The 27,632-nt window shown below is 38.4% G+C and overlaps 2 protein-coding genes across 4 annotated transcripts in view; one reads left to right on the forward strand and one right to left on the reverse strand.

Moving 5' to 3' along the window:
• Positions 1–2,257, forward strand: part of LOC107591072 (zinc finger and BTB domain-containing protein 48-like) — a 7,316-nt gene extending 5,059 nt beyond the window's left edge. Inside the window, exons 10-11 of the mRNA XM_016280074.1 lie at positions 1,539–1,627; positions 1,732–2,257. Of these exons, the coding sequence (XP_016135560.1) occupies positions 1,539–1,627; positions 1,732–2,160 (518 nt within the window). The 3' untranslated portion in view covers positions 2,161–2,257. The remainder of the gene's footprint in view (positions 1–1,538; positions 1,628–1,731) is intronic.
• A 1,735-nt stretch (positions 2,258–3,992) lies between these two features.
• Positions 3,993–17,982, reverse strand: LOC107591074 (kelch-like protein 21). Of its 3 annotated transcripts, none has more exons than XM_016280077.1 (5): positions 17,775–17,982; positions 10,075–11,151; positions 8,114–8,519; positions 7,922–7,994; positions 3,993–4,718 (listed from the first exon to the last, which is right to left on the reverse strand). In XM_016280077.1, the coding sequence occupies exons 2-5, from the start codon at positions 11,099–11,101 to the stop codon at positions 4,383–4,385; spliced, it is 1,842 nt and encodes a 613-aa protein (XP_016135563.1). In that variant the 5' UTR covers positions 11,102–11,151; positions 17,775–17,982; the 3' UTR covers positions 3,993–4,382. The 3 variants fall into 3 exon arrangements, with proteins under 3 accessions (XP_016135563.1, XP_016135565.1, XP_016135564.1); XM_016280079.1 differs by lacking the exon at positions 17,775–17,982 and adding an exon at positions 11,240–11,662; XM_016280078.1 differs by lacking the exon at positions 17,775–17,982 and having other exon boundaries at positions 10,075–11,229.
• Between the last annotated feature and the right edge of the window lie 9,650 nt (positions 17,983–27,632).

Raw genomic sequence — 27,632 nt, forward strand, 5'->3', positions numbered from 1 at the left:
AAACACAATTTATATATAATTTATACTACATTAATTAACATTTATTTATTACATTAAAATAAACATTTTATTTAAATTATGACATTTATGACAACATAAATATATTTATTTTATAAATAAATATATTTTATTTTATTTGGCAACAAATATTATTTTCATTAATGTCAAAACAATAATAATTATTATTGTATATTATATTAATTATAATACATATATATATATATAACAAATATAATAAAACATTTCTATACTGTATAACAGTGTTTCCCAACCGGGGTGCCGTCTGTCGAGAGCAGGGGTGCCGTGTAAAAAAATCATTTTTTAATATTTTTAAATTGCTAAAATGTTCAAAAAAGCATCTATTATATAATATCCATTTCTGATGTCGCCAATAATTAGAGATGCACCGAAATTTCAGCTGCCGAAAATTAGTTCACCGCTCAGGTTTCACTGTCACGTGGTGTGACGCTCTGCGTATTATCCCGCTCTATGTGTGTGCGCTCCGCTCAGTCGCTCCACTCGTATACCGTTCATGTGAATCGGAACAGCAAAGTCCACACAAAAATTGAGCTGTCAGGAAACATCGATGTAGGCCTAGTACAGTATTGTTTCTGTCTGCAATAGCTCTACTCTGTTGTAACATGGTGTGGTATAGCCTGCTATGGGCAACTCTGGTAACGCTGCCCTCTCATTCATTGATCTGCTAACCGCTGTTATGCTCGCGTGTTCTGATAATAATAGCTTTCTAGGACTAAACATTATTTGGATAATTGGTAAAAAAAAAAAAGTGAAATATCTTAACCCTACTGTTAGACCTACCTGAAAAACTAAAAAGCAATTTATTTAATTCGAAGGCCTATCGTTATTTTTTATTTGTGCTATCATTATTAATTTCTTTATTTGTTCTTATTTTATTACTGACTGCTTACTTGTCATTTTTTATTCAATTTTTATTCACCAAAATTACCCCACTGTAAAATTAAAAAAACACTGAGTGAGCAAAAATTTGTGAGATAGCTAGTTATAATGGTAATTAAATGTTTACATATGTATAAAATCCTACATTAAAATCTGTCATGTAAATTGGTCTCTTCATTAGAAATTAGCCTACTGATTGCCACCATTGATGGACACATTTTTTAAATAATATTAAAAATATCTGTATGACATTATATTCTGCAGTTCTTCTCTGTTGTACCGAATATCTATACTTTTCAAATTATCATATCGAAGTTAGAAATTCAAATATTGTGACAAAATTAATTTTGTAGGGTACCACAAGTTTGTTAAAATTTCCAAAGGGTGCTGCGACTAAAAAAGGTTGGGAAACACTGCTGTATAATATATAATGATTGCTTATATATAGTTTATATTTTTATTGCTTATATATATAGTTTAATATTTTTTCTAAATATCTAGATATCTTCTAATATCTAAATTGATACACACACACACACCCCTCTTGTATAATGTATACTACATAAAAAACATGTATTTATTAAATAATAATAATTAAATATCCCATAATACCCCATCAGCCATTGAGCAGCTCCGTGTTCATGTACGACGTCACAAAGGCATGAGAAAATTTGAGTGTACTGAATGTGGTTACAAGTTCACCAGACAGGTATGAATTAGATGTATCTATGGATTAACATATATCAGAAAAATTACTTTTACATTTCCTACTTGATGTCTAAGATCTCAGCATCTCTATCCTGCTTTTGACAGGCGCATTTGCGACGACACTCACAGATCCACAACCGTGTGGAGAACTACAACCCCAGACAGAGACGCTTACGTAACCTGGTAGTGGAGGACGAGAGTGCAGCTGCTTCATCTAGTCCTCCCAGCCAGGCAGAGGCTCAGGCTGAACCAGCAGACATGGTTAACCTAGTTATCCAGCCAGAGGTGGTTGTGGTGGAACAGGTCATCTCTGCTGGAGGAACAGGAGGAGAGCAGGCCACATGTTCAGTGACTGATGGAGCAGTGAGTGGTGAACAGACTGAGACTGGAAGGACTGATGGTGGAGTGGAGCAGACTCCGTTCACTGTAGCAGATGTGATGGAGCAGACCCTGCTGGTGACCGATGCATACCCCATCCATCAGTCCAGTGTGGTGGTGGAACTGCCCAGCTCTGCAGCTGATGGGAAAGTCTAAATGAAGGGACTTATTGACTCCAGAGCAACAAAGTATGCAGTTTAAAGGGTTAGTTCATCCAAAAATGACAATTCTGTCATTATTTCCTCACCCTCATGTCGATCCAAACACGTAAGACCTTCGTTCGTCTTCGTAACACAAATTAAGATATTTTTGATGAAATCCGAGAGCTCTCTAACCCTCCATAGACAGCAAGGATCCTACCACGATCAAGGCACAGACAGGTAGTAAGGACATCGTTAAAATAGTCCATGGTCCAACTGTAATTTTTGTGCGCAAATAAAATAAATGAATGACTTTATTCAATGACTTCTTCTCTTCCGGGACAGTCCTCTGCCATTATTGACGCATGCGTCTGGTGCTGCTAACGTAGAATTCACCTTGATTACAAGCAGAGGAAAGCAATGCGCATGTGTCGGTCATTATTTTTGTTTTCTTTGCACACAAAAAGATGAACAAAGGTCTTACGGGTTTAGATCGACATGATTAATGAGACATTGTAAATAAATAGCTTTCTTGCATTAATTTATTATCTTCAAAGAACATTTCAGTGGACCTGGTTGTATCAAGCATTTCCATAACTACATTTTTGTGATCAATAGATTGCCTACCGGAGTCAGTAAAATTCATTTGAACCTAGCTTCTGCAAAAATGTTTATCGGTTAACCAACGTTTTTCAGTAAGACTGTCTACAACTATTAATTGAAAATGTTCTATCGCTGTTTGGATGGACAGACAACTTAAAAGCTTTTTATTATATAATGAAAAACGAATGCACTATGCCTCTCTTATTTGTACTTGCACTTGAAGTTACAAGATGTTTGACAAAATTGGATACAACAACATTTGACCAAAGTTCTTGTAAGACTATTATAAAACAAGAAAACAGTCATGAGCTTCATGTATACTTTTGATTTAATGGAATAAACCATTCTAATATTGTCATAATTCTAACTCGATGGAAAATTGTATATATCTAACAAATCTGAAGGGCTGCGCAGAACATTTGAACCTTAAAACTGTATGTCGGACAGCTCTCCTGTAATTGTGATCTTACTACATATACACAAGAAAAGCACAACAAGTAACAGTGCTGGCCTGGCAGTTATTTATTGATTGACCACACAAACAAACATTACACAAATCATCGCCTTGTCTGTATCGTACGAATGATTTTGGCTACAAAACAAACTAAACATTTTGTAAGAAAAATAAAATAAACATCAAGTACCGCTTAAGCGTGTATCGTCAAACACATACATTTACTCAAGAATAACGAGATACTTAATTACTACTTCCAGTTATTAGTACAGCATCTGAATACAATTTGACATAAAAATACAATACCTTCATTCATTCCTCATGTTGTCTTCATGACATCAATACATTTATTAAGACAGCTTAATAAACACAAGATGTTTCTCATAAACTGTAACACACCTTCCTTTAAAATAAACTATGACTAGATAATAAACGTAATTTAATATTAAAATATGAGTTGAAAAGCAAGTCGGATACAAATTCACAAAAAATGTGATCACTGCATGCACGCTAGATTGTCTGAAATATGTAATTCTAGCAAGATGAATATTAAACAATGGGTTATGCTGGGACACAGTTATGTTTATCTGTCAAAAAATTATGTTGTTTTTGGAAAATCTTGAATTCTCCTAAATATTTAATTTCAGACTTTTCACTGTGTCTATAAAATAACATTTGTTATCCACATTGCAGAATCCTGTCGAATCACGCTACTTTCGCCTTTTGGAATGATTGGGTCTCAAAATTATATATTTTTTAAAAAGCAATTTTACTTCACATTAGGTTATGTCATTTGTATTATATTTTTTGTGGATGTTGACTTGAAGTTGCAATGCTGTAGATCACTTTAGGAGGTCCATGCTGAATTATAAAATAAATTAAAAAAGAAAAATGATCATAACCTTCATGCAATTTCCATGGTATGGATTGCTTGATATTCGCCAAACATGATTTCACTATTTCATCAGTCAGTCTCTGTTCAAGGTAAACACAGTCAGCATTAGAAATGCATGCAACAATTAAAGCTGTAGTAACACTGAGTTACAGGGAGAAATAATGCAAACATTGTCCATTCACCAGCTCCCTTTGCTGCCCAGTTGAGGGGAATATGTCATAAAGTGCAAAACACCTAGTAGCAACATCACATTGAATAACCTTCAGTCTCATGTTTCGAAAAGTTCTCAATGCACTTCATTGACATCTTGGTTGCGGTTCTGATTGACATTGTTGTTGTGGTTGTGAAGTGCCTGGTTGCGGTGGTGTCTGTGGAGGTGGATGGCGTTGGCCTCAGGTATGTCGATGGGTTCGAAGGTGCTTGGAACAAGAGGCATGAACTGTCGGAATATGCTGACACTTCCATGCCAGAAGGTGGGCTGGGGGAGCCGGCCAGCTGGGGTCCAAGATCGAGTAGAGGGGTCGTAGACCTCCACCACATCAGATAGCTCGAAAGTGTCGTCATAGCCACCGGACACATAGAGTCGACCGCCCAGGGCTGCTACACTGCCTCCAACATGAACCTGTGGAAGGTGAGACTTTTTAGTTATCTGTGTGAATGCCTAATGTGAGTCAATGATGTGATGCTCATATATTGTCCTATTAAATTGTTCAAAAAACCCTATAAAAATGCAATTTATACATAGTGATTTAAATACACCTGTTTTATGATCATGTTTTTAGTTTTTGAATGAACATTTTTATATTTTTTGAGTGTAATACAACTGTCCTGGTATCAAAAAAGAAAAACAAAAATCATATTAATATGATTAATCATAGCAAATAATATCAAATTAAAAGAAAAGAAAATCTTGGGATCTTTTATTATTATTATTATTATTTTTTTATATAATTATTTGTTAGAAAAAATTAATACAAAACTCTATTAATTAGTAATTATTTTTGGTTTGAAATTTGAATTAAATAAAGCGCTTTTTAATTTTTGAAAACTTTTGTCTTTCAAATCCAAGATATGTGGTGTTGCCAGGAAAACATCGTCCAAACAACATGCAGAAATGAAAAGAGAAAAAAAATCTTAAAACTGGAAATTATATCATAGATAGGACCCCCGCAGACCCTCATGACTGGTTGAGGTCAGCGAGTCTCCTAAAATATCCAACCAAATTTCATGGCAATTTGTTTTTTGAGTTGGTAGCTAATTAATATAAATAGTTTTTTATTCAATCTGCTTGTGCCCTAGTGACGGTTGTTTAGAGCAGGGGTTCTCAAGTTCAGAGACCAAGCGGGCTGCATTTAAACTACATAAAATGCGAAGGGCCACAAATTACAATTTGCATCATCAGACTTTATTTAAGACAATATTTGCAGATTTACTGATGTAGAAATACAGTTTATTACTTATCTAAGTCGTGTTTGTCCTATTTAAATTAACACTGAGCATGAATATATATAAATATATATATATATATATATATATATATATATAGTAAAAATCTGGAACAAAAAATTGGATTTGATGCAAAAAAAATGCATTCATACTCAGAGGATTGATCAAACTCAAAATGCTAAAACTAAAAACATTCTTGAGCAAATATAGTTCACAAATTTCTTTAGAAAGTAGTATTATTTTTCATATTTATATTAACTATATTGTATCAATATTTTATTTTTAAAATAGCACTATTTTCCCACCATGATTCTGAAAAAAAACTAAATGACAACTAATCAAAATAACATGTTATTTACATGTTACATGTAAGAAACATGTTAGTTTCTAGTAAAAATTGCTGCAGTCTATTTATAGAATACAATATTCAACAAATTGATAAAAACAAGTTAAACAAATGATTCATAGCTCATAACTTCATGACTTGCTCAAAAAAGACTTCACTTGTTTCATTCCTGAATGAATCAACGTTTTTCGAACTAGTCTCATTTTAAGTCAATTGTCTCCACCTGCTGGCATTACATTGTAATTGATACAATCTTTATTTTAAGCATTGTCACTTTCAAAAAGGTTACTTTATTCTATTTCGATCGCTTCTGTAGACAGCAGTGTTTATATCCAAACTTTTATTCCAGTACTTCTGTGATTATTTGAATGTTTGTAACACAGAAATAACGATACAAAAGACTTTGTAAAGATGTTTCATATAAATGCTCTCTGGTCAGTGGCAGCGCGAACGCAGATTTGAATGTTAAGCCTCGTACACACCGGGACGATTATCGCGCGCACTTATCGCCAACATTTTTCGATGCGTCTTTTGTGTTCATACCCAAGTGATTTTCACTGGCGATGAGCCGAGTGAACGTGCAAATTCACTCCCTTACATTAGATGGCGCTTAATGAAAAACAGAAATACCCCGGTACACATCGAATCCTATTTGATCTGCAATTCCTCTCCATAACAACTCTCTCTTATCGAGATTTTTGCAGTCGCTGTCGCGTTTGTCATAAAGCCCTTTGTGTTCAGACACCAATGAGACCAGCAGCTCTACATTCATCTTGCCTCGATGCATCTTCTTGGTCTACTTACTTCCTCTTCGTCGTTAGGTATCAATGTGTGCTCTGCAAGACCGTGCTTGAGCGCAAGTCGTGTTTTACTGTAACTTCAGCAGCTCCAGGCAGGTGAACAAAAGCGGCAATCTCATTGGTCGGCCAGTTTTTAACGCGGCGCATCAAACCCAAAAAACGAGCCTGAGGCGTTTAAAAAAAAATAAAAAATGCTTTTACGCCTTGCGTTTTGCACGTTGGTGTGCACACTCACATTGGCGCCCTTTGTTTAGTCACGAGGCGTTAAACGTCGGCGATAATCGCGCGCGATAGTGTGAACAAGCCTTTACAGTAGTATAGTTGAATAGTTGAATCATTGTCAATTATGAACAAGATTGCGTGGGTGATTGAATCTGTTTGCGATCTATGTATTTAAATATCCAACAATATAGACCGTAAACATAAGATGCAACAATGGTTTAAGGGTGTTATATCATAATAATAATCCAATGCTAATCGACATAGCCTTTATTTCCATATATAATATATTATCTGCCTCGTTCTGTGACAAAATCCACACATCAGATCACAAATGTTATTTCAAAAAAGTAAAATCATGTTATTAAATGTCTGCTTTTGTTGGACAATGCTTCTCTTTTAAATAGTTTGGACTTAAATTAAATTGTGTCGCTTTTTAATTGCACGTTAGTTACAGCACTTGCAGACAGAGATCAAGCAGCTTTTACTACTGCGATTGTATACATTTAATAAAAAAATCAAACTGGCTAATATTTTTTTTAGTGCAAATTGTAATAAAAATACATTGATCTTCAGCATGACGCAGGCCACAAAATTAATGCAGACGGGCCGCCTGTTGAGTACCCCTGGTTTTAGAGGTACTTACTTTTTTTCCTTAAAAAAAATAAATAAATCGACACTAGGTACAATAGTCACATTTTCTTGTGAGAGTGGGATGAAATCAGATCATTTGAACTTTTTTATGACAAGGTCAGTTCAGGTTGTAAAATGTCATCAAAGGTGTGGTCACGTTAGCAAAATTTCACAAGCAAAAGGGTCCATTGTCAATAGTGATGCAATGGCCAACTTTAAACCTGATGCAAAATCTGTATGGAAAAATGTTTCGTCCTCAAGTGAAATATCAGATCACGTGGATTAGTATTAAAATGACTAAATTTGACCTGTGAAAATTTGTTAAACAATGGTAAATGTGATTGCACCTTAAAAGAGTGAAACAAGTTCAAATTGACATACTTGTGTCATGGGACTAATCTTATCCCAATCGTTTTTCTGTGGGTTGAAGACATCTACTTCTGCCGAATCATCCCTGAAACAAAACCGTTGTCATGAGAAACATGGAAACCTCACTTCCTTTATTGTTTCTTTTTTCTGCGTATCATTAGAAACTGGATATTTAAAATTGTGAGAAAAAACTGAGCGCCTTACCTTACAAAGTAGATCAACCCATTTAAGGTCACTGATTTGGGGGCAAAGGACCAAGGAGGCAGTTCTCCATTGTTCACTAGTGACCAGCAGTTGCTTTCAGCATCGTAGCACTGAATTGCCATTGTGTCCTCTCCGGTTAAACAGCCGATGGCGTAGAGTCGTCCCCTACACGCTGTAGTAGAACAGTTATCCATGGGATGTGGCATGGGCGGAAGGGCCTCCCAGCAATCTAGAGTATGATCGTAACGCTCTGTGCTGTCAGAGGCTACCACATAGAGTTGACCCTTCAGGACGCAGGAGCTGTGGTACTCTCTGGCTTTCAGCATGGGGGAGACCTCCGTCCACTCATTCACACTGGAGTTGTATCGCCAAACGCAATCATACAGACGTGATCCATCTGAACCGCCTGTCGTAAATGAAGCAGGTTTGAAAGCTTAAACACAATACCAAACAGACAAAAATAGAATAGATGTTCTTTCCTATCATTTATCAACCCTATTTTTCAAACTTGCCTACACTAATAGACTAACATTGTGTCACTCTTCAGGGTTACTGCTATAAATTGGGATTGTTTGATTCGGTTAACGGTTGTTTGCAGGCTTGTGTAGCCTGATTACAGAATTAATTACTTCTGAGAATCAGTTCATCTTTTTAGTGAATCAAACATACAGCTTACAACTAAAGGTGTGGACATATTAGAGAAATTTCAGCAAAAAAATATTCGTTATTATTGTCAGTAGTGTGGCGAACTATGAAGCACAGCTCTTGGAAAGTCACATTCAAACCAAGCAGCTTTCTTGAACCTATTTCAAAATCTGAGTAGACTAGAGAAATCTCTCATGCAAAATTCGAGATTGTGGATTCCTACTGAAATTACTGGAGTTTGTCTGTGAAAATTACAATGGTAAAAGTCATTGCACCCTAAAGGTATAGGTTACCTGAAAATGAAAAGTTTTGTCATCATTTACTCACCGTCAGGTCGTTCCAAACCTGTATTTCTTATGTTGAACACAAAAGAATATATTTTGAAGAATGCTGGTAACCAAACAGTTGATGGCCCACTGTCCTTCTTTCCCTACTATGGAAGTCAATGGGGACTGTTTGGGTCTTCAAAATATCTTCTTTTTTGTTCAACATAAGAAAGAAACTATTACAGCTTTGGAATGACATGAGGGTGAGAAAATTACAAAATTGTAATTTTTGGATGAACTAATCCTTCGACTTAAATCAATGCAGTTATTGACTGGTTGTTCATTTTACATGTAGTATAAATACACATTATGTGTTTAGCTAGAAATATTATTAAAAAAAATGATTGAAATATATTAAAAAATTTTGTTTTCTAAGCAATGTTATTTAATAAACAGTTAAGGCTTGTTATTGGAATCCTTAAAGTCATTAAAATGCCGGTGTAAATGCACCTTATGGAAGAATCCTTTCAAATTTATATTGAAATGATCATTTGTAATGGAATTGTATTTACTTTTTACCAAATATTACTTGAAAATAGTAAAAGTATCATTAAATAACCAGAATCATGTGGAATTGGAACCGGAACTGTTGAATTCCATAGTCAGTGCTCATTCACCTTTTTATACACCACTTACATAACAGCAAAGGACTACTTAGAATAGAAGCATCATTTAACCGCATGAGATGGTTTCTCGATTGAAACATTGTCCGTATCTGAAGGTAACGTTTATGTCTCCTGAAATCACATTAGTCACTGCTGATCTGGCAGAACATTATGTCCCATCACCACACTCTTGCATAGCTGAATATACAGGGGTTTATTTATACATTGGCTGCCATGTTGTAAACAGTTTGGAAAGAAGGACACTCTGAGCCTGCCGGGGGATTTGTGCTTTCTTTCACCTTAGCATGAAATAATTACGGCACAAGTTGAACCTGCTTGTTGAGTATGACTTTGTCCCACAAGGAAACGTCATCATTGTACTAACCTGTCACGTATATGTCACTGCCCAGGGCGGCTATGCTGTAGCCACCTCCAAGGTGGTCTGGGAATTCTGCTAAGTATCTCCACTGTCCGGTCTGTGGGTTGTAACAATCCACAGTAACAAGCTCATCACAGTCTTGATCACATCCTCCTACCACCACCAGAATTTCGGCCAGGCCGGTGGACGGACGTGGGCGCATTCGATGACTGGGTCGGTCATGCCGGTCATATTCGTAAGACTGAAAGCTGCGTGCCTCGCTGACTAACCGTAAACAGGCTGGCGACAAGTAGACCAGTGGATCACTCTCTACGTGGGCCAGAAGATAGAAACGGCGAACAAACGGCAGGCGTACTTGCTGCAACAACTCAGGCCAGTAATGCAACCGGTGCTGCAAGTCGGCTTTAACCCAGCGCACGGCAATCTGGTATGCCGTTTCTTCCTTATCCACACACAGTCCGTCATCAGACACAAACTCCAGCAGCCGCTTCCACGACAGTCGTTCAAAGTCCATGCTCTTCGCCAGCTCCACAATGTTTCTCAGCACGAAACGGCGAGCGCTAGCTGCTAGTTCAGAACAGGCGTAAGCCTCTGCGAAGTCCAGGATTTCCAAGCAGTTGGAAACATCAAGTCTCTGCTCCAGGAATGCACAGCATGCTTCTTTGACGGATGGGAACTGGAAGAGGTCCGCTGTCTTGAGCAGGAGGTCCACGTTGTCGTGTGTGACGGTCACGCAACCCGTGTAGCAAAAGTCCACCAGGAGGCCCAACAGTTCAGCTGATACTTCGTGTAGCACCACACGGTCCATGACGCTCTCTCGCAGTGTACCGGCAAACATGGCACGGAAGTAGGTGCTGGCAGCTGCTAGCACAGTTCGATGGCAGTGGAACTCTTTGCCTTCAGCGCACAACGTGACATCGAAGAACTTGCGCTCGGCACGGAGCTCATGGATGCCACGAAGCAAGTTGACCGCGTGGGCTGCATCGAAGAAGGGCAGCATAGAGGGCTGTGTTTGTAAAACTGGTTTCTCCATAGCTTACGGGATTTATCTTGGCGTACGTCTGGTCAGAACTCTGGATTCATCTTTAAAGAGAGAACAGGAGTTTTAGTAGTAGTTTCTCATTTGACTTTGTGAAGTTCTAAAAAAACCCAAATTGAAGTTTCAGCCTACCTGTGTATCTTCTCAAAGCGTTTAAATTTGTGAAAGGGACACAGTAGCTTCTAGAACCAAATATCATGTGGTTATGACGAATGTGTGCAACCGTTGGTCTCTTAAGAACGTGTGCTCGTCGTGTCTGGTCTATAAATACACCAGCAGTGTCCATTTTCACAAACTGGGGGGGGGGGGGGGGGGGTCTCCACACACCCTTTAGCTTCACTTACTGGAGATTACAGAAACTTCTCCACTCTGAGTAACTCCTCATAAAGCAACAAATCTAAAGTAGGTTTAAAGGGTAAGGCTAGTTCAGCCAGAAATAAAACTGTGTGATCATTTACTTTAATCTCGTGTCATTCCATTAGTATTGTTTATTTTTTTCATTGAAGCACAAAGGAAACAATTATCTTTTCCATATAAACATCACTTGTGAAAAGGACAAAAAGGAACAATAAAAGTATCACAGTAGTATACAAGTTGTGTGCTATATTCTAAGTTTTTCAAGGCAGTATGTGAGTGTCGAGTGAGAAACAGATTTTTCTCTCTGTTGTAGCCCTCAAACTCATTTGCCTACATTAAAGGCCCATTTACACCAATAACGGTAACTACATTAGAATTCACATCGGTTTATGATAATGTTCTATTTATTATAAGCATACCATGCAGTTATGTTGTATGTCACTTTAAATGCTTAAAGGGGTCATATGATGCTGCTAAAAAGAACATTATTTTGTGTATTTGGTGTAATGAAATGTGTTTATGCGGTTTAAAGTAAAAAAAAACACATTATTTTCCACATACTGTACAAAAACAGTATGAGTCATTATAATCCGTAATTATGTCCCCACTGGATGCAACAAATGCCTCGTTTATAATGGGTTTTAATGTTTTTGTCTCGTTGCTCCGGCCGGACAGGGCATCACAATATGGTAAGGGGCGTAACATTTCTGTCACACACTTGAGGTATTCGGCCAATTACAACGCACTGTATAGCAGGCCAATCAGAGCACACCTCGCTTTTCAGACTGATGAGCTTTGTAAAAATCAACGCGTTTCAGAAAGGCGGGGCATAAAGGAGAAACAATAATGTACAGTATGAGGAAAATAATGTGTTTTTTGAACCTTAAACCGCATAAACATTTTATTACACCAAATAATGTTCTTTTTAGCAACATCATATGACCCCTTTAAAATGTCACAGTTATAGTTAGCATTATAGTTATGGTCCTTAGTGTGAATGGGTCTTAACGACTCATATTTTGGTCTGTTTATCATTAAAAGCTATTGTATAACTTCAGAAGACACAAAATAATTTTTTTTTTTTTTTTTTACTTGGCAGTATAAATTACCATTCACTTACAATGCGTGGAAAAAAGCAGCTCAGACATTCTGCTTAACATCTACTGTTGTGCTTCACAGAAGAAGAAAGTAATACATATGATATGAGGGTGAAAAACTAATTGACAAAATTTGTATTTTGGGTAAACAGTCCTTTTAAAGTAAGATGAACAAATTCTAAATTATACAATATTCTGCTCACAAGTTATTTCATAAAATGAAAGAGCATTTAGCAGTCTGCATGAATATGCCCTACACTGTTTCTCCTCTATATTCTATTTCTATTCTCAACAAGAGTCACAAGGCAGGTAGCTAAAGTAAGGGATTTTTCAATGGCAGTGTGAGTTTAAAATAAAATTTCCATCTACAGGGTCAGGTATCAAAACAGGTCAGAAAACATGAGTCCTTGAAGGCATAACACAAGCATAGCTTATACTGAAGAGCCATGTGACATTAGGCAGCTGAGCTCAGTGAAGTTTTATGAAGGTTGGCTCATCAAAAAGAATGAGAGAGAGAGAGAGAGGGGCCCCAAAGGGTCAACAAACTGCAGAGAAATAGACCTGCTCTGAACAGCAAAGCTCTACAATTTTCAGTGAGAGACCTACATTATGCATAGCAGGGTTGAGGAATAACGCATTCATTTGTGCATGTACTGGGCTCCGAGAGGCTGGGTATTTTTGGAATGCATTAGATGCCAATATATATTCTCCATAATGCAGCATCTCACAGTGTTGCATATTAGGCAACTTGCATACCAATTTGCTTACTAGTAGTCTGTTTACCAGTCAGTCTGAGAATAGCATGGCTGGCAGTGACCAACACAAGACTTCTCCTGACTTGTCAATACAGTGTCATGATCTATAGTTATGACTTATGAGACATGATTCATGACTATACACAGGAAACGCATCTCTGTGATGTTGTATGGGCTGCCATATCAACTTTAGGGCTTTCTAAAACATTAGATTACTAAAAATCCTGATCTATAAGACAAAATATTTCCCAATAAGCATAACGAAACCATTATTGAATATTTATATATAGTTAGACTGAACTTCAAATGTGTCTGTTTACTGGACCCAACACATTATTTTCCACATACTGTACAAAGACAGTATGAGTCATTATAATCCGTAATTATGTCCCCACTGGATGCAACAAATGCCTCGTTTATAATGGGTTTTAATGTTTTTGTCTCGTTGCTCCGGCCGGACAGGGCATCACAATATGGTAAGGGGCGTAACATTTCTGTCACACACTTGAGGTATTCGGCCAATTACAACGCACTGTATAGCAGGCCAATCAGAGCACACCTCGCTTTTCAGACTGATGAGCTTTGTAAAAATCAACGCGTTTCAGAAAGGCGGGGCATAAAGGAGAAACAATAATGTACAGTATGAGGAAAATAATGTGTTTTTTGAACCTTAAACCGCATAAACATTTTATTACACCAAATAATGTTCTTTTTAGCAACATCATATGACCCCTTTAAAATGTCACAGTTATAGTTAGCATTATAGTTATGGTCCTTAGTGTGAATGGGTCTTAACGACTCATATTTTGGTCTGTTTATCATTAAAAGCTATTGTATAACTTCAGAAGACACAAAATAATTTTTTTTTTTTTTTTTTACTTGGCAGTATAAATTACCATTCACTTACAATGCGTGGAAAAAAGCAGCTCAGACATTCTGCTTAACATCTACTGTTGTGCTTCACAGAAGAAGAAAGTAATACATATGATATGAGGGTGAAAAACTAATTGACAAAATTTGTATTTTGGGTAAACAGTCCTTTTAAAGTAAGATGAACAAATTCTAAATTATACAATATTCTGCTCACAAGTTATTTCATAAAATGAAAGAGCATTTAGCAGTCTGCATGAATATGCCCTACACTGTTTCTCCTCTATATTCTATTTCTATTCTCAACAAGAGTCACAAGGCAGGTAGCTAAAGTAAGGGATTTTTCAATGGCAGTGTGAGTTTAAAATAAAATTTCCATCTACAGGGTCAGGTATCAAAACAGGTCAGAAAACATGAGTCCTTGAAGGCATAACACAAGCATAGCTTATACTGAAGAGCCATGTGACATTAGGCAGCTGAGCTCAGTGAAGTTTTATGAAGGTTGGCTCATCAAAAAGAATGAGAGAGAGAGAGAGAGGGGCCCCAAAGGGTCAACAAACTGCAGAGAAATAGACCTGCTCTGAACAGCAAAGCTCTACAATTTTCAGTGAGAGACCTACATTATGCATAGCAGGGTTGAGGAATAACGCATTCATTTGTGCATGTACTGGGCTCCGAGAGGCTGGGTATTTTTGGAATGCATTAGATGCCAATATATATTCTCCATAATGCAGCATCTCACAGTGTTGCATATTAGGCAACTTGCATACCAATTTGCTTACTAGTAGTCTGTTTACCAGTCAGTCTGAGAATAGCATGGCTGGCAGTGACCAACACAAGACTTCTCCTGACTTGTCAATACAGTGTCATGATCTATAGTTATGACTTATGAGACATGATTCATGACTATACACAGGAAACGCATCTCTGTGATGTTGTATGGGCTGCCATATCAACTTTAGGGCTTTCTAAAACATTAGATTACTAAAAATCCTGATCTATAAGACAAAATATTTCCCAATAAGCATAACGAAACCATTATTGAATATTTATATATAGTTAGACTGAACTTCAAATGTGTCTGTTTACTGGACCCTTGCAACCAGTGGACCTTCTCTGTATCTTCATCTGTACAACTTTAGAATAACAAACCCCTTTATGAACCCCTCAGGGCCCCTCTTCCATCTGGAGAGCCATTGTACACCCTGTGTTTCTCTATAACCCACCAGTGGCCTGCAGTCTAATGTTGCAACCTGACTGAGAGATGTCCATCATAACACAGCTGCCATGGCTCTGCATTCCATCAGCATAAATCCAAAGGAGCAGAGCATGTTTGGGCCTCAGGACAACCACAATCAGGCATTGCTTCACTCTATATACACAGTTAAACCAGTCCTCAATCCATCAATCCATCACATTTATGCTAAGATAGGATTTGTTTCTTTGGTGGGAATCAGTGTATGTATACACACACACACACACACACACACACACACACACACACATACACATACATATACATACATACATACATAAATACGCACATATTGTGTTATATTATATTGTTATATATTTAGCTATATAATAAGATTTTATATAAAATTTCTTCAAGTTATAGATGTTGAAAACTCTTCCTCTACTCTCACCTTCAATTGAAACTGAACAAAAAATAGGTAAGTAGGTAGCAATCGAACCATCAGCACTGCATATAAAATTTATTTGCTTACAAATTTACGGATTTTTTTTTTTTTTTATTGTTTAGATGGCAGTGTGAGTTTAAAATAAAATTTCCATCTACAGGGTCAGGTATCAAAACAGGTCAGAAAACATGAGTCCTTGAAGGCATAACACAAGCATAGCTTATACTGAAGAGCCATGTGACATTAGGCAGCTGAGCTCAGTGAAGTTTTATGAAGGTTGGCTCATCAAAAAGAATGAGAGAGAGAGAGAGAGGGGCCCCAAAGGGTCAACAAACTGCAGAGAAATAGACCTGCTCTGAACAGCAAAGCTCTACAATTTTCAGTGAGAGACCTACATTATGCATAGCAGGGTTGAGGAATAACGCATTCATTTGTGCATGTACTGGGCTCCGAGAGGCTGGGTATTTTTGGAATGCATTAGATGCCAATATATATTCTCCATAATGCAGCATCTCACAGTGTTGCATATTAGGCAACTTGCATACCAATTTGCTTACTAGTAGTCTGTTTACCAGTCAGTCTGAGAATAGCATGGCTGGCAGTGACCAACACAAGACTTCTCCTGACTTGTCAATACAGTGTCATGATCTATAGTTATGACTTATGAGACATGATTCATGACTATACACAGGAAACGCATCTCTGTGATGTTGTATGGGCTGCCATATCAACTTTAGGGCTTTCTAAAACATTAGATTACTAAAAATCCTGATCTATAAGACAAAATATTTCCCAATAAGCATAACGAAACCATTATTGAATATTTATATATAGTTAGACTGAACTTCAAATGTGTCTGTTTACTGGACCCTTGCAACCAGTGGACCTTCTCTGTATCTTCATCTGTACAACTTTAGAATAACAAACCCCTTTATGAACCCCTCAGGGCCCCTCTTCCATCTGGAGAGCCATTGTACACCCTGTGTTTCTCTATAACCCACCAGTGGCCTGCAGTCTAATGTTGCAACCTGACTGAGAGATGTCCATCATAACACAGCTGCCATGGCTCTGCATTCCATCAGCATAAATCCAAAGGAGCAGAGCATGTTTGGGCCTCAGGACAACCACAATCAGGCATTGCTTCACTCTATATACACAGTTAAACCAGTCCTCAATCCATCAATCCATCACATTTATGCTAAGATAGGATTTGTTTCTTTGGTGGGAATCAGTGTATGTATACACACACACACACACACACACACACACACACACACACATACACATACATATACATACATACATACATAAATACGCACATATTGTGTTATATTATATTGTTATATATTTAGCTATATAATAAGATTTTATATAAAATTTCTTCAAGTTATAGATGTTGAAAACTCTTCCTCTACTCTCACCTTCAATTGAAACTGAACAAAAAATAGGTAAGTAGGTAGCAATCGAACCATCAGCACTGCATATAAAATTTATTTGCTTACAAATTTACGGATTTTTTTTTTTTTTTTAATGTTTAGACATTGTACTTTGGGATTGTTACTTTTACCCTTTCATTTTTCATTTCAGACCTTTTTTTTCCATTTTCATTTCAGACCTTTCTGCTATACAGCCTATAGCCAAGAGACCTTCAAAATCCAGTCTATTTTAAGATTTGACCTGATGGTTAATGTCATGCATTGCTCATCTTCACCTACTGCCAACTACCAACGAGGCTTCACGTAACAACGGAAACGTTTCTAATATATTTTTAATCCACTGAATTAAACACAAAGACTTGAGTGTCATGATCACTACAGAAACATACATGAAATCGGTTCCCGACACAATAACCGTCTGCTGTTTGTCTGCTTCGGTTGAGAAAAACAACACGAGAAGCGTCACATTTTCACCTTCATACAATGGCTGTTCCTGACGCTTTTCTACTTACCGAATCCAGCTGTTAACGATTTCGGTTGCTATCCGCCTCGGATAGTTTGACAGATTGGTATAAATTGTCCTATTTCCCTATTTAGCGTTTAACTTTGCTAGTGTGTCTGTTTTCTCTTGCTCATGTCAGCGCCATGACTCCGCATCATAAGAGACCCTCATTGGACACTTGTGCAGCAGTTACATGATGACGTGATCTCTCGCAAGTTTGACGGGCCGAACTGTTGAACTGGCGCCGCACATGGACGCTCATCAATTACTTTATGACATTGAGATTCTCTGTTCCCGTTGTGCGTGAAATCAGTATGTTTGTACTCACTAGCTGTCGAGTCTTTAAAAAGATAATAGATAATCGGGTTTTGCATAAAGTGCTAAACACCGAAAGCTGGTTAAATTGTCACGGTTTTGAATCAAATGTCCAGTTGAATTTATGCTTGCTTTCTCTGTCAAAATCGTAAACGTATTTATCTAGTAGCATGTTTTTTTGTATTCATACTCAAAACAAATGTGAAATTTTTCAAGTCATCAAACTAAGATAGATTTTAAATTAACGAGTTGTTTATCAGTTGCATGTTGTGGAAGATGCCATAAGATTTTCATTTTTATTATGAAATACTATTTTTCTTATGTCAGTGACAACATGTCCCTCTACTAATTCAATAAACCGTACATTTTATTTATTGATTTTACTAGGAAATAGTTAAATAACTAAATGGTTTACTAGTAAAATAATTGATTTTACTAGGAAATAACTATTCTGTAGACTTCTGGATATTATAAAAAAAAACACCACTCTGAAAATATAGTAAGAAGGGATAGTTCACCCAAAAATGAAGATTAGCCCATGAATTACTCACCCTCAAGTCGTCCTAGGTGTATATGACTTTCTTCTTTCAGACGAATCCAGTCGGAGTTATATTAAAAATTGTCTTTGATCTTCCAAGCTGTTTAATCAGTGGGTGTTGCAGTGCATCCGTCCAAAAGAAGTTAAATAAAGTGCATCCATCCATAATAAAAAGTGCCTCACACGGCTCCGGGGGGTAAACAAAGGCCTCCTGTAGCGAATCGATCCGTTTTTGTAAGAAAAGTATCCATAATCAAAACGTAATAATCACTTCAATCTAGCTTGCGCCAACAGTTGTACACGGAAGCAGTTCCAGGCGGATGACGTATGAAGTCAGCGTTGCGCATGCGCCAGTGAGTCTCATGGAAACCAACGTTTGTTTACATGATCAAAGGAAGCAAAGTTTCCTTACTTTAGCAAAGAAAAACCAGTCTCCTCTTGGCTTATATCGAAATCCTCTGACATTCTTCTTTACAAATCCTTGTTTTGTACTTCTAATTCATGACCGTTGTTTTGTTTTGATCTCTCCCCTGCACTTCCGCGTTTGTCACTTCCGAGCGGCGCATGTGCAACGCCGACGTCTTACATCATCCGCCCGGAGCTGCTTCCGTGAGCAGTGAACAGTGAGCGCAAGCTAGATAAAATTGATTATTACGGTTTAAATATGGTTATTTTTCTTACAAAAACGCATCGATTAGCTACGGGAGGACTTTGTTCACCCCCCGGAGCTGTGTGAGGCACTTTTTATTATGGATGGATGCACTTTATTTAACTTCTTTTGGACTGATGCACTGCAACACCCGCTGATTAAACAACTTGGAAGATTTCAGACCATTTTTAATATAAAGAAAGTCATATACACCTAGGACGACTTGAGGGTGAGTAATTCATGGGCTAATTTTCATTTTTGGGTGAACAAACCCTTTAAGCCTTGGCCTTCCATAGCTATACACACACAAAACTAGCCTACTTCAACTCTTTAATCAGATTGAACATTTTTGCATTTTGATGTTTGCTCATAATTCTTTTGGCTTAAGAGCAAAGATATTATTTCGTGCTTTGCTAGATTTTGATTTAAGATGCTAGGCCCCCTGTTGCTGTAAAATAATCTTTTCTGTCAAGACTAAGATTTGCATGCATAATCAGAGATAATTATTTGCGCGAATGAATGGTTACATGAAAAACAGAAATCTAGTCAGTTTGAAAAGAACATTTCAGATAAGATTTTAAACATCATGATTAACAAAAACTGTCAGATTTTTTTATTTAATTTAATTCTAAATCTGGATTTAGTATGTGTGTTTAGAGGTTTTTAAATATGAAATGAGAGATGATTTGTGACATAAATTAAATTACATGGGATCCAATAAATACATCTAGCTAATCCTGAAGCAGTTTTGTGCCAGAAATGCAAATGACTATACATTTAGTCAAGTTAGTTGCTGTTATATATGAACATTCTTAGATTACAAATTACTTATTTCTTCACAATTATTATTTTAAAACGAGTAGCCTCACATTCCCCTGAAGTATGTGAGGAATCATCAGCTTTTATTGGCCCAGAAAATGCTGACACTCCCTTATAGAGAGAAAACGCTTTGATGCTGGCCTCATGCTGCTGCTCCTCATTGATTAGCATGACACTGAGTGCATTTTAACATGCTCACAATTGATGTGGTGAAGAAACTGCCACATAACTTTGATGTATTCATCCTTGAGACTATATTTTGCCTTTAAGCAAGTCTTTCAATGCAGTAATGCTATAGCTAGAGAGGAATGGGCTGAAATGCACCCTGCTCAGTCTAGTTTAAGAACCCATGATTATTTCTGAGAGATGAGATTGGGTTAGATTGCAGTGTTTATCCATCTGAAATGACTGTACAGGAACATTTTACTCACTAGATGAAGCTATGTCACATATGTATTTGTTTTTTAGTTAAGTTGAATTTAATTTGTTCTGTTATTGAAAACATTGCAAGCAATGCGAATAGTTATATTATATGGTATTATTTATCATATTTATTTATATAATTCTTGTTTATATTATGTAAAAACAAGCAATGATCAATTTACTGGGCAGCAAAAATCCATTGACTATCACAGCATGCCAAGCATAACTGCTTGCATAAATCCAGTGTGCATTATATTCTAATTTTCCACACCTCTTGGCAATGTTAAGCATGGATTTACAGCTTTGCTTTAGACTCACTACCATGTTTGTGCATTAATCATAAAAATTTATAAAAATTTAAGGTTTTGTGTTAGTCACAACATAAGGTTTGGTGTTAGTCATTTGTATTGCTGGATGACGTAAATGTAAAGCTGGATTTAGGCACTGAAGCATATGTTACTGATCAACACATCGGTGGACTGTTTTGTTCTATTATCATTCTGCTGAGCAGAGCGGTGGGAAAAAACACCACTGTCAGACAGTCAGAGCATAAATTATTGATACAACTGTTAAATCAGAGTGTGGATGGAAATGCCAATAAACACTTCAGGCGGCAGGGAAAGAAGAGAGAAGGGAAATGGTTCAGAGTAAGATTTTGCACAGTTCTCGGCACACAGAAACAATCATAACACTGCATTCAAGAGTGCTGCATGTAAATACACACTTTCCAAAAATAACAATCAGGTTCAGTAAGTAGAAAATGTCATCTATTGTTACATCTATTATTGGCGTTGGATAATTGTGGAATTCAGTAGTTTGATATTTCCTATTATTCACTGTCGTCCATGGCAATCACGCTTTTGGTAACTGAAACCGGCGCTACTTTTAAGTCCCACAGACTCACTCTCTATTGTTTAATATGCAGTTTGCACAGTTTGTTTCTCTGTTTTTCAACTGTGGTGAAAATGACCTCATAGGACTTAGTATTAGCCTACTGTTTGTCTTGCTGCTTATTGTTTTGTACATTATAATGGATTAATTTTCTTAGCAGAAGTTTTAAGATAGTATACAGATAATAGGCTATTATTAAATCACTTTACATCAATATTTAATGTCCAGATATTTATATCGGAAGTTAATTGCTGCAGTGTTGGTCTTGTTGCTGAGTTTGTTTTTTTAAATGGATTTTCCCCCCATTTACTTCAGTTCTGATTACTGCGTTTTGGTATATTTTGTGATAATGAAATAAAGACTGTACATTGTCCATTGCATATTTGTTAGTACATTAGCTGTGCTAAAGGACCCTGCTTTAGCTTTAGCACTTTAATGTTCACTTGCTAATGTATGGATGTGCACTAAGATCAGAGTGTGTGCATGTGCCAGTCCCCGTCTGATGGTGAAACACGCTGAAGATCCTGGGTTGTCATGATCACCAACTGAAGTGCCCTTGAGCTCCACCAGTGGGCACTCCATCCCTGACTTTTGCCATTCACCCTGGACTATATTCCCCATAATCCTTTGCCGGACTCATCATCTATTGCATCACCTGTCACTCATTAGATCTCATCATCAGTTCACAGCTCTCTCACATTAGAAGGACTTTAAAAGATGCACACACACTCGAACCCTTTGCTGGTGATTATTTAGCCTGTAATGATTCCTAGTTTCTGTTATCCTGCCCGTGTTTCCTTGTTTTGCCTGGCCTTGCCTTTGTGTATTTTGGATCTTGGACTGTTTATCTGGTTTTTATGATTGTTTTGCTGCCTGCCCTGACCATTGCCTGTTTACAGATTACTCTTTGTCTTTGCCTGGGATATTATTGTTTGCTGGTACTTGACCCTGCCTGTCTGACCACGTTTACGAATAAAGCCTGCATTTGAATCCTCAACTCGGTTGTCACTATGCCTCCTTCGTTACAGAATCACCAGCCATACCCGGATCCAGCGGCTTTTAGAGCATTCCAGGCCAATCATGGACACAGTGGACCAGCTACTGCACCTTCGGCAAAGAGATTTGTCTATTGAGGATTACGTTCATCAATTTTGTGAGTTGTCCTGTCAAGTGCCTTTTGATGAGATCATGTTAAAGGACCTTTTCTGTTATGGACTTAATGAACCAATGAAATCATGGTTCCCTGAAGTGAAATTTAACTAGTTTAAGGGACATTATGGACTATGCTCTCTTGTTATGTGGTTCTCCTTTCACTGTGGGAGAGGTAGAGGACTTTAAAGCCCCAGAGACTTTTCACAAAATGGCTACCAGCACAGAGACTTTTCATAAAATGGCCACCAGCCCAGAGACTGTCAACAAGATGACTGCCAGCCCAAAGTCTCTCCACAAAATGGCCGCCAGCCTGGAGGCTGTTCACAAAATGGCCACTGCTCCTGAGTCTCGTCCCATCATGGCCGCCATTCCAGAGCCTGCTCACGTCAAGCCTGCCAAGCCAGAGCCTGCTCACGTCTCAGCTGATCTTCCAGAGCCTGAGTCTCGTCACGTCACAGCCGATCTCTCGAAGTCTCGTCACGTCACAGCCGATCTCTCGGAGTCTCGTCACGTCACAGCCGATCGTCCAGAGACTCGTCAAGTCACAGATGATCGTCCAGAGTCTCGTCACGTCACAGATGATCGTCCAAGGTCTCGTCACGTCATAGCTGTCATCCCAAGCCACGCAGACTCAGCACTTCCAAGACACGCAGACTCAGTGTTCTCAAGCCTGCCGGCCACTACTCACTCCAGTTCCCCAGGCATAGCACCGTCAGTCTTGGAGATAGATAATGTACTCTCTGTCCTGCCAGTTATGGCTACGGCCATTCTCTGTGTTTGGGCCGCACACACCACCGTAGTTTCCCCAGAGGTTGCAGCTTCCACTGCAGAACCTCCCGAGGTGGTGGCACCCACTCTAGTCCCTAAATTTACCCCAGAACCCTCTCCAGTCCTTGAATCTGATCCAGAGCCCGCTCCAGTCCCAGAGTCCGCTTCTGTCTCAGAGCCCGCTCCAGTCCCAGAACCTGCTCCAGTACTTGAATTTATCCCCGAGCCAGTTCTAGTTCCAGAATCCATTTCTGAGTCTGCTCCAGAGTTCACCGCAGCTCATGAGTCCGCTCCGGCCTATGAGTCTGATCCAGAGTCTGCTCTAGTCTCCGAATCCATTCCCGAGTCTGTTCCTGTCCTCGAATCCACTTCTGAGCTTACTCGCTGCAGATCCTCCAGTGGTGGTGTTGTCCACTTCCGTGCCTCTTAAGATGGGGGTGTCCACTTATGAACACTTTGTCAGTCCTGACGAGGTCATGGTGACCATCAGTGAATCCCATGTCATACCAGTCCCAGCCCAGGAGGCTTTTCCTGAACTCTCCGTTTGCACTATCCTGGCCAAGGAGGCCTTTCCTGAACTCTCTGTTTGCAATGTCCCGGCCAAGGAGGCTTTTGCTGAACTCTCTGTTTGCCCTGTCCTGGCCAAGGAGGCTGTCTGTGAAGTCTCTGCCTGTGCTGTCACGGCTATAGAGGTCGTTTCTGAACCCTCAGTCTGTCCTGTTAGGGCTAAGAAGGCCGTTTCTGAACTCTCAGTCTGTCCTGTTCTGACCAAGGAGGTCGATTCTGAACTCTGTGACTGTCCTATTCTGGAAAAGAAGGCCAGACACGAACTCTCTGTTAAGGCCAAAGATGCCATTTCTGAACTGTCTACCAGTCCTGTTACGGACGCTGAGGCCATTGTTAACCTCTCTGTGCTCTTTGTTCCAGTTCTGCCTGATCCGTCCAGCTCATCGGCTCCACCCTGGTGCTCTTCAACTCTGTCTGCTCTGCTCTGGTGGTCATCGGCTCCACCTTGGCCCTCTGCTCTGCCGGTTCCACCCTGGCTCTCTGCTCTGCCGGCTCTGCCTTGGCCCTCTGCTCTGCCGGCTCCACCCTGGCTCTCTGTTCTGCCGGCTCCGCCTTGGTACCCTGCTCCGCTGGTTCTGCCTCAATCCCCTGTTGCTTCACTTCCACATGGACCTGGCCCTCCATCCCTCCCCCTGTTCCGCCTCCGCTCCACCTCCCTCCTGGACCATTGCCTGTTTACGGATTACTCTTAGTCTTTGCCTGGGATATTATTGTTTGCTGGTACTGGATCCTGCCTGTCTGACCACGTTTACGAATAAAGCCTGCATTTGGATCCTCAACCCCGTTGTCACTACGCCTCCTTCGTTACATGGGTGAAGGGGTTAATGCATTCTAACCTGAACTCCTAAATCTCCAGGGAAATGATTATCAGATGATGCTCAAGGGTGTAGCTTAGAATTCAAGAGGACTTCTAAGAAAAGCAGTGTGGTTTTTTCATCCTTTTTTGTCCTGTCCCTGTATTTATAGTACTTCATATATAGTCCAAATGGGTAACACTTTACAATGCGGTGGCACTAATATGCATTAATTCATGCTTAACTAATGCACAGATAATCATGAGTTAATATATAATAACTCATGAAGAACTAAACCATTTATTAAAGGGGTCATATGATGCGATTTCAATTTTTCCTTTCTCTTTGGAGTGTTACAAGCTCTTGGTGCATAAAGAAGATCTGTAAAGTTGCAAAGACTAAAGTCTCAAATCCAAAGAGATACTTCATAAAAGTTAAGAGTCAACCACGCCTACCTAAAATGGCTCATTCTAACACGCCCCCACATGTCTACGTCACGATGTGGGAAGATTTGCATAATGCCGCCCAAATGTTCATGCAAAGAAAGAAGGCATAACTTTTATACTCAATGTTGCCCGCCGCCGCGATGTTGTGCAGACTCTGTGTGTTTCGTTGTGAAAGCGTAACTGCTTTGTTTGGCCTTCCAAAAGAGGACGATATCCGCTTCGTCATGCCTGGAGCTGATCCATGCTGGCTGCTGAGGAAATACTACAACTTTGCGCTGTGGATCGCCGGATCGGCTTTCACCGTGGACGAAGCGGAGTCCAGCCCGGGGTCGTCACATGTGGTTGCCACAAGCCCGCCGGCCATGCCGTTCTCAAGCCCACCGGCCATTCCTCACTCTAACCTGCCGGCTGCCGCTCACTCAAGCCCACCGTGTGACGCTTGTGAAAGCGAAACTACTTTGTTTCGTCTTCCAAAAGAGGACACGACTATAAATCAGTGGTTAAGTTGTATTTACAACACTGTTCCAGAACAGTTCAACCCAAATATTCAGATGTGTGCAGTGCATTTTATGGAGGACTGTTTCCTGATCCTGGAAGAGTAGACTACAATGCCGGCTGTTCTGACTCACGTGTAAGTACGTTTTTTATATTTAAAGGATTTTCCACTGATGATTCAAACGCGAGTTTTGGGCATGTAGAGTAGCGCTTATTGTTTGTGATGAGCTTTGTAAAAATCGACGCGTTTCAGAAAGGCGGGGCATAGAGGAGAAACAATAATGTACAGTATGTGGAAAATAATGTGTTTTTTGAACCTTAAACCGCATAAACACATTTCATTACACCAAATACCCAAAATAATGTTATTTTTAGCAACATCATATGACCATTCTATATGATTCCTAGATTAAGTAATTAATAAATTGTTATTAGTTTAATGTGTCATAAAGTAGTTAAATGTGTCATAAAGTATTAATTCCCTTATATTAACTAATGATGTAAATTCATGTGTTAATTACCACAATGGGTCGAAGCCATGCATTTCAACTTCCAGTTGTCTGCTTTAATTAATTATTAGCTTATGATTTGCAAAGATATCATTATGTTATGACTTTACTTGTTGACGCACATGACTAACTAACTAATTCTAAATCCAAAACTACAATTACCTATCAATTAGTTAATAGTTCTGTGCCTCAACAAGTAAAGTCATTTTTGCTATTATATCTCCATTTATCAGTGTTTTATTATTTTATTTGCACTTGATTAGCTATTCAGGCCTGAGGTTTATTGTTTATTGTCCTTCAAATAGCAAAAGTACCATTGGCTTTTTTAATTTGGAGACGATGGTGGCTGGACTCATCATTTCCATGTGGATGTGTTGGCTTGGGGACAGGGAGTTAGCTGTTATCCTTCAACTTAAAGGCTGTGTGTCAGTTAAAAGAAGGTCCAGCTGCTTTCATCTTCAGTTGACAGCAAAAAATCAGTTCACAGCTGCCCTTCACCTTGAAGCTGAATGTCAATGTGCTTGTTTATGCTGCTGTTTCGGCATTGTTTTAAATCTGATTGGAAACGGTCTGTGCCCACAATATCAGGTCAGAAATCTTTCTTTCTAGGATCATAAATTTGTCTCGTCTAGTCTCTGACATGCCGTTATCTTTGCTGTCACATCACAGGTAGAGATCAGAAATAGTTTTAGCAGTTTCTGGCTTTTGCTCATTTATTCAATAGACATTTGTCTCAAGGACCCAGTTCAAAGCTGAACATAACACAAACAACATTACTGAACAGCATAAAATAATGCACATTTTGTTCAAATGAGGTAGGTAAGATATATGTATATATATATTTCATTTTTTGAAAGAAGTCTTATGCTCACCAAGTCTGCATTTATTTGATCTTAAACAGTAAAAACAGAAATATTGTGAAATATTATTACATTTTAAAATAACTGATTTTTATTATAATATATTTATTTCTGTGATGGCAAAGCTGTGTCACATGATTCTTCAGAAATAATTCTTATTATGTTATAATGTTAAAAACAGTTAAACCCCCCCCCCCCCCTTTCATTTTTTCCCCCCTGGATTCTTTGATGAACTGAATGTTCAAAAAATACCAGTGTCAAGCTATAATTTTTTTTAGGATGGTGGTAAAGGTTTGAATAGTTACAATTATTTAGGGTTAAAATAATCTCTGCTTTTTTGCCTTGTGGCAAAATATGTTCTTCTTTTTAAATCAGTTCTTTGCTTCCTGTTCTTGACTGTTTTTGTTCTGTTGTTCCAGTTTTCAGTTCTGTTTTTCTCTTAAATTAGAGGTTGAAATACTGTACTTGACAGGTATCAATTTTCTTTCCTTTCACAATAACAGAAATTGCACACATCATAATACAAATATAAATAAATAAAATGGAGGGTTTTGATTGTATGACTACTTTAATTGCATATAATTTTGATGATATTTTCAACTGCAGTCTCTTACAGTTATAGTTCAAAAAGAGGTTTTGTTG

Source organism: Sinocyclocheilus grahami, unplaced genomic scaffold (assembly GCF_001515645.1).
Source record: "Sinocyclocheilus grahami isolate Dianchi unplaced genomic scaffold, SAMN03320097.WGS_v1.1 scaffold137.1, whole genome shotgun sequence".
Classification (NCBI taxonomy): domain Eukaryota; kingdom Metazoa; phylum Chordata; class Actinopteri; order Cypriniformes; family Cyprinidae; genus Sinocyclocheilus; species Sinocyclocheilus grahami.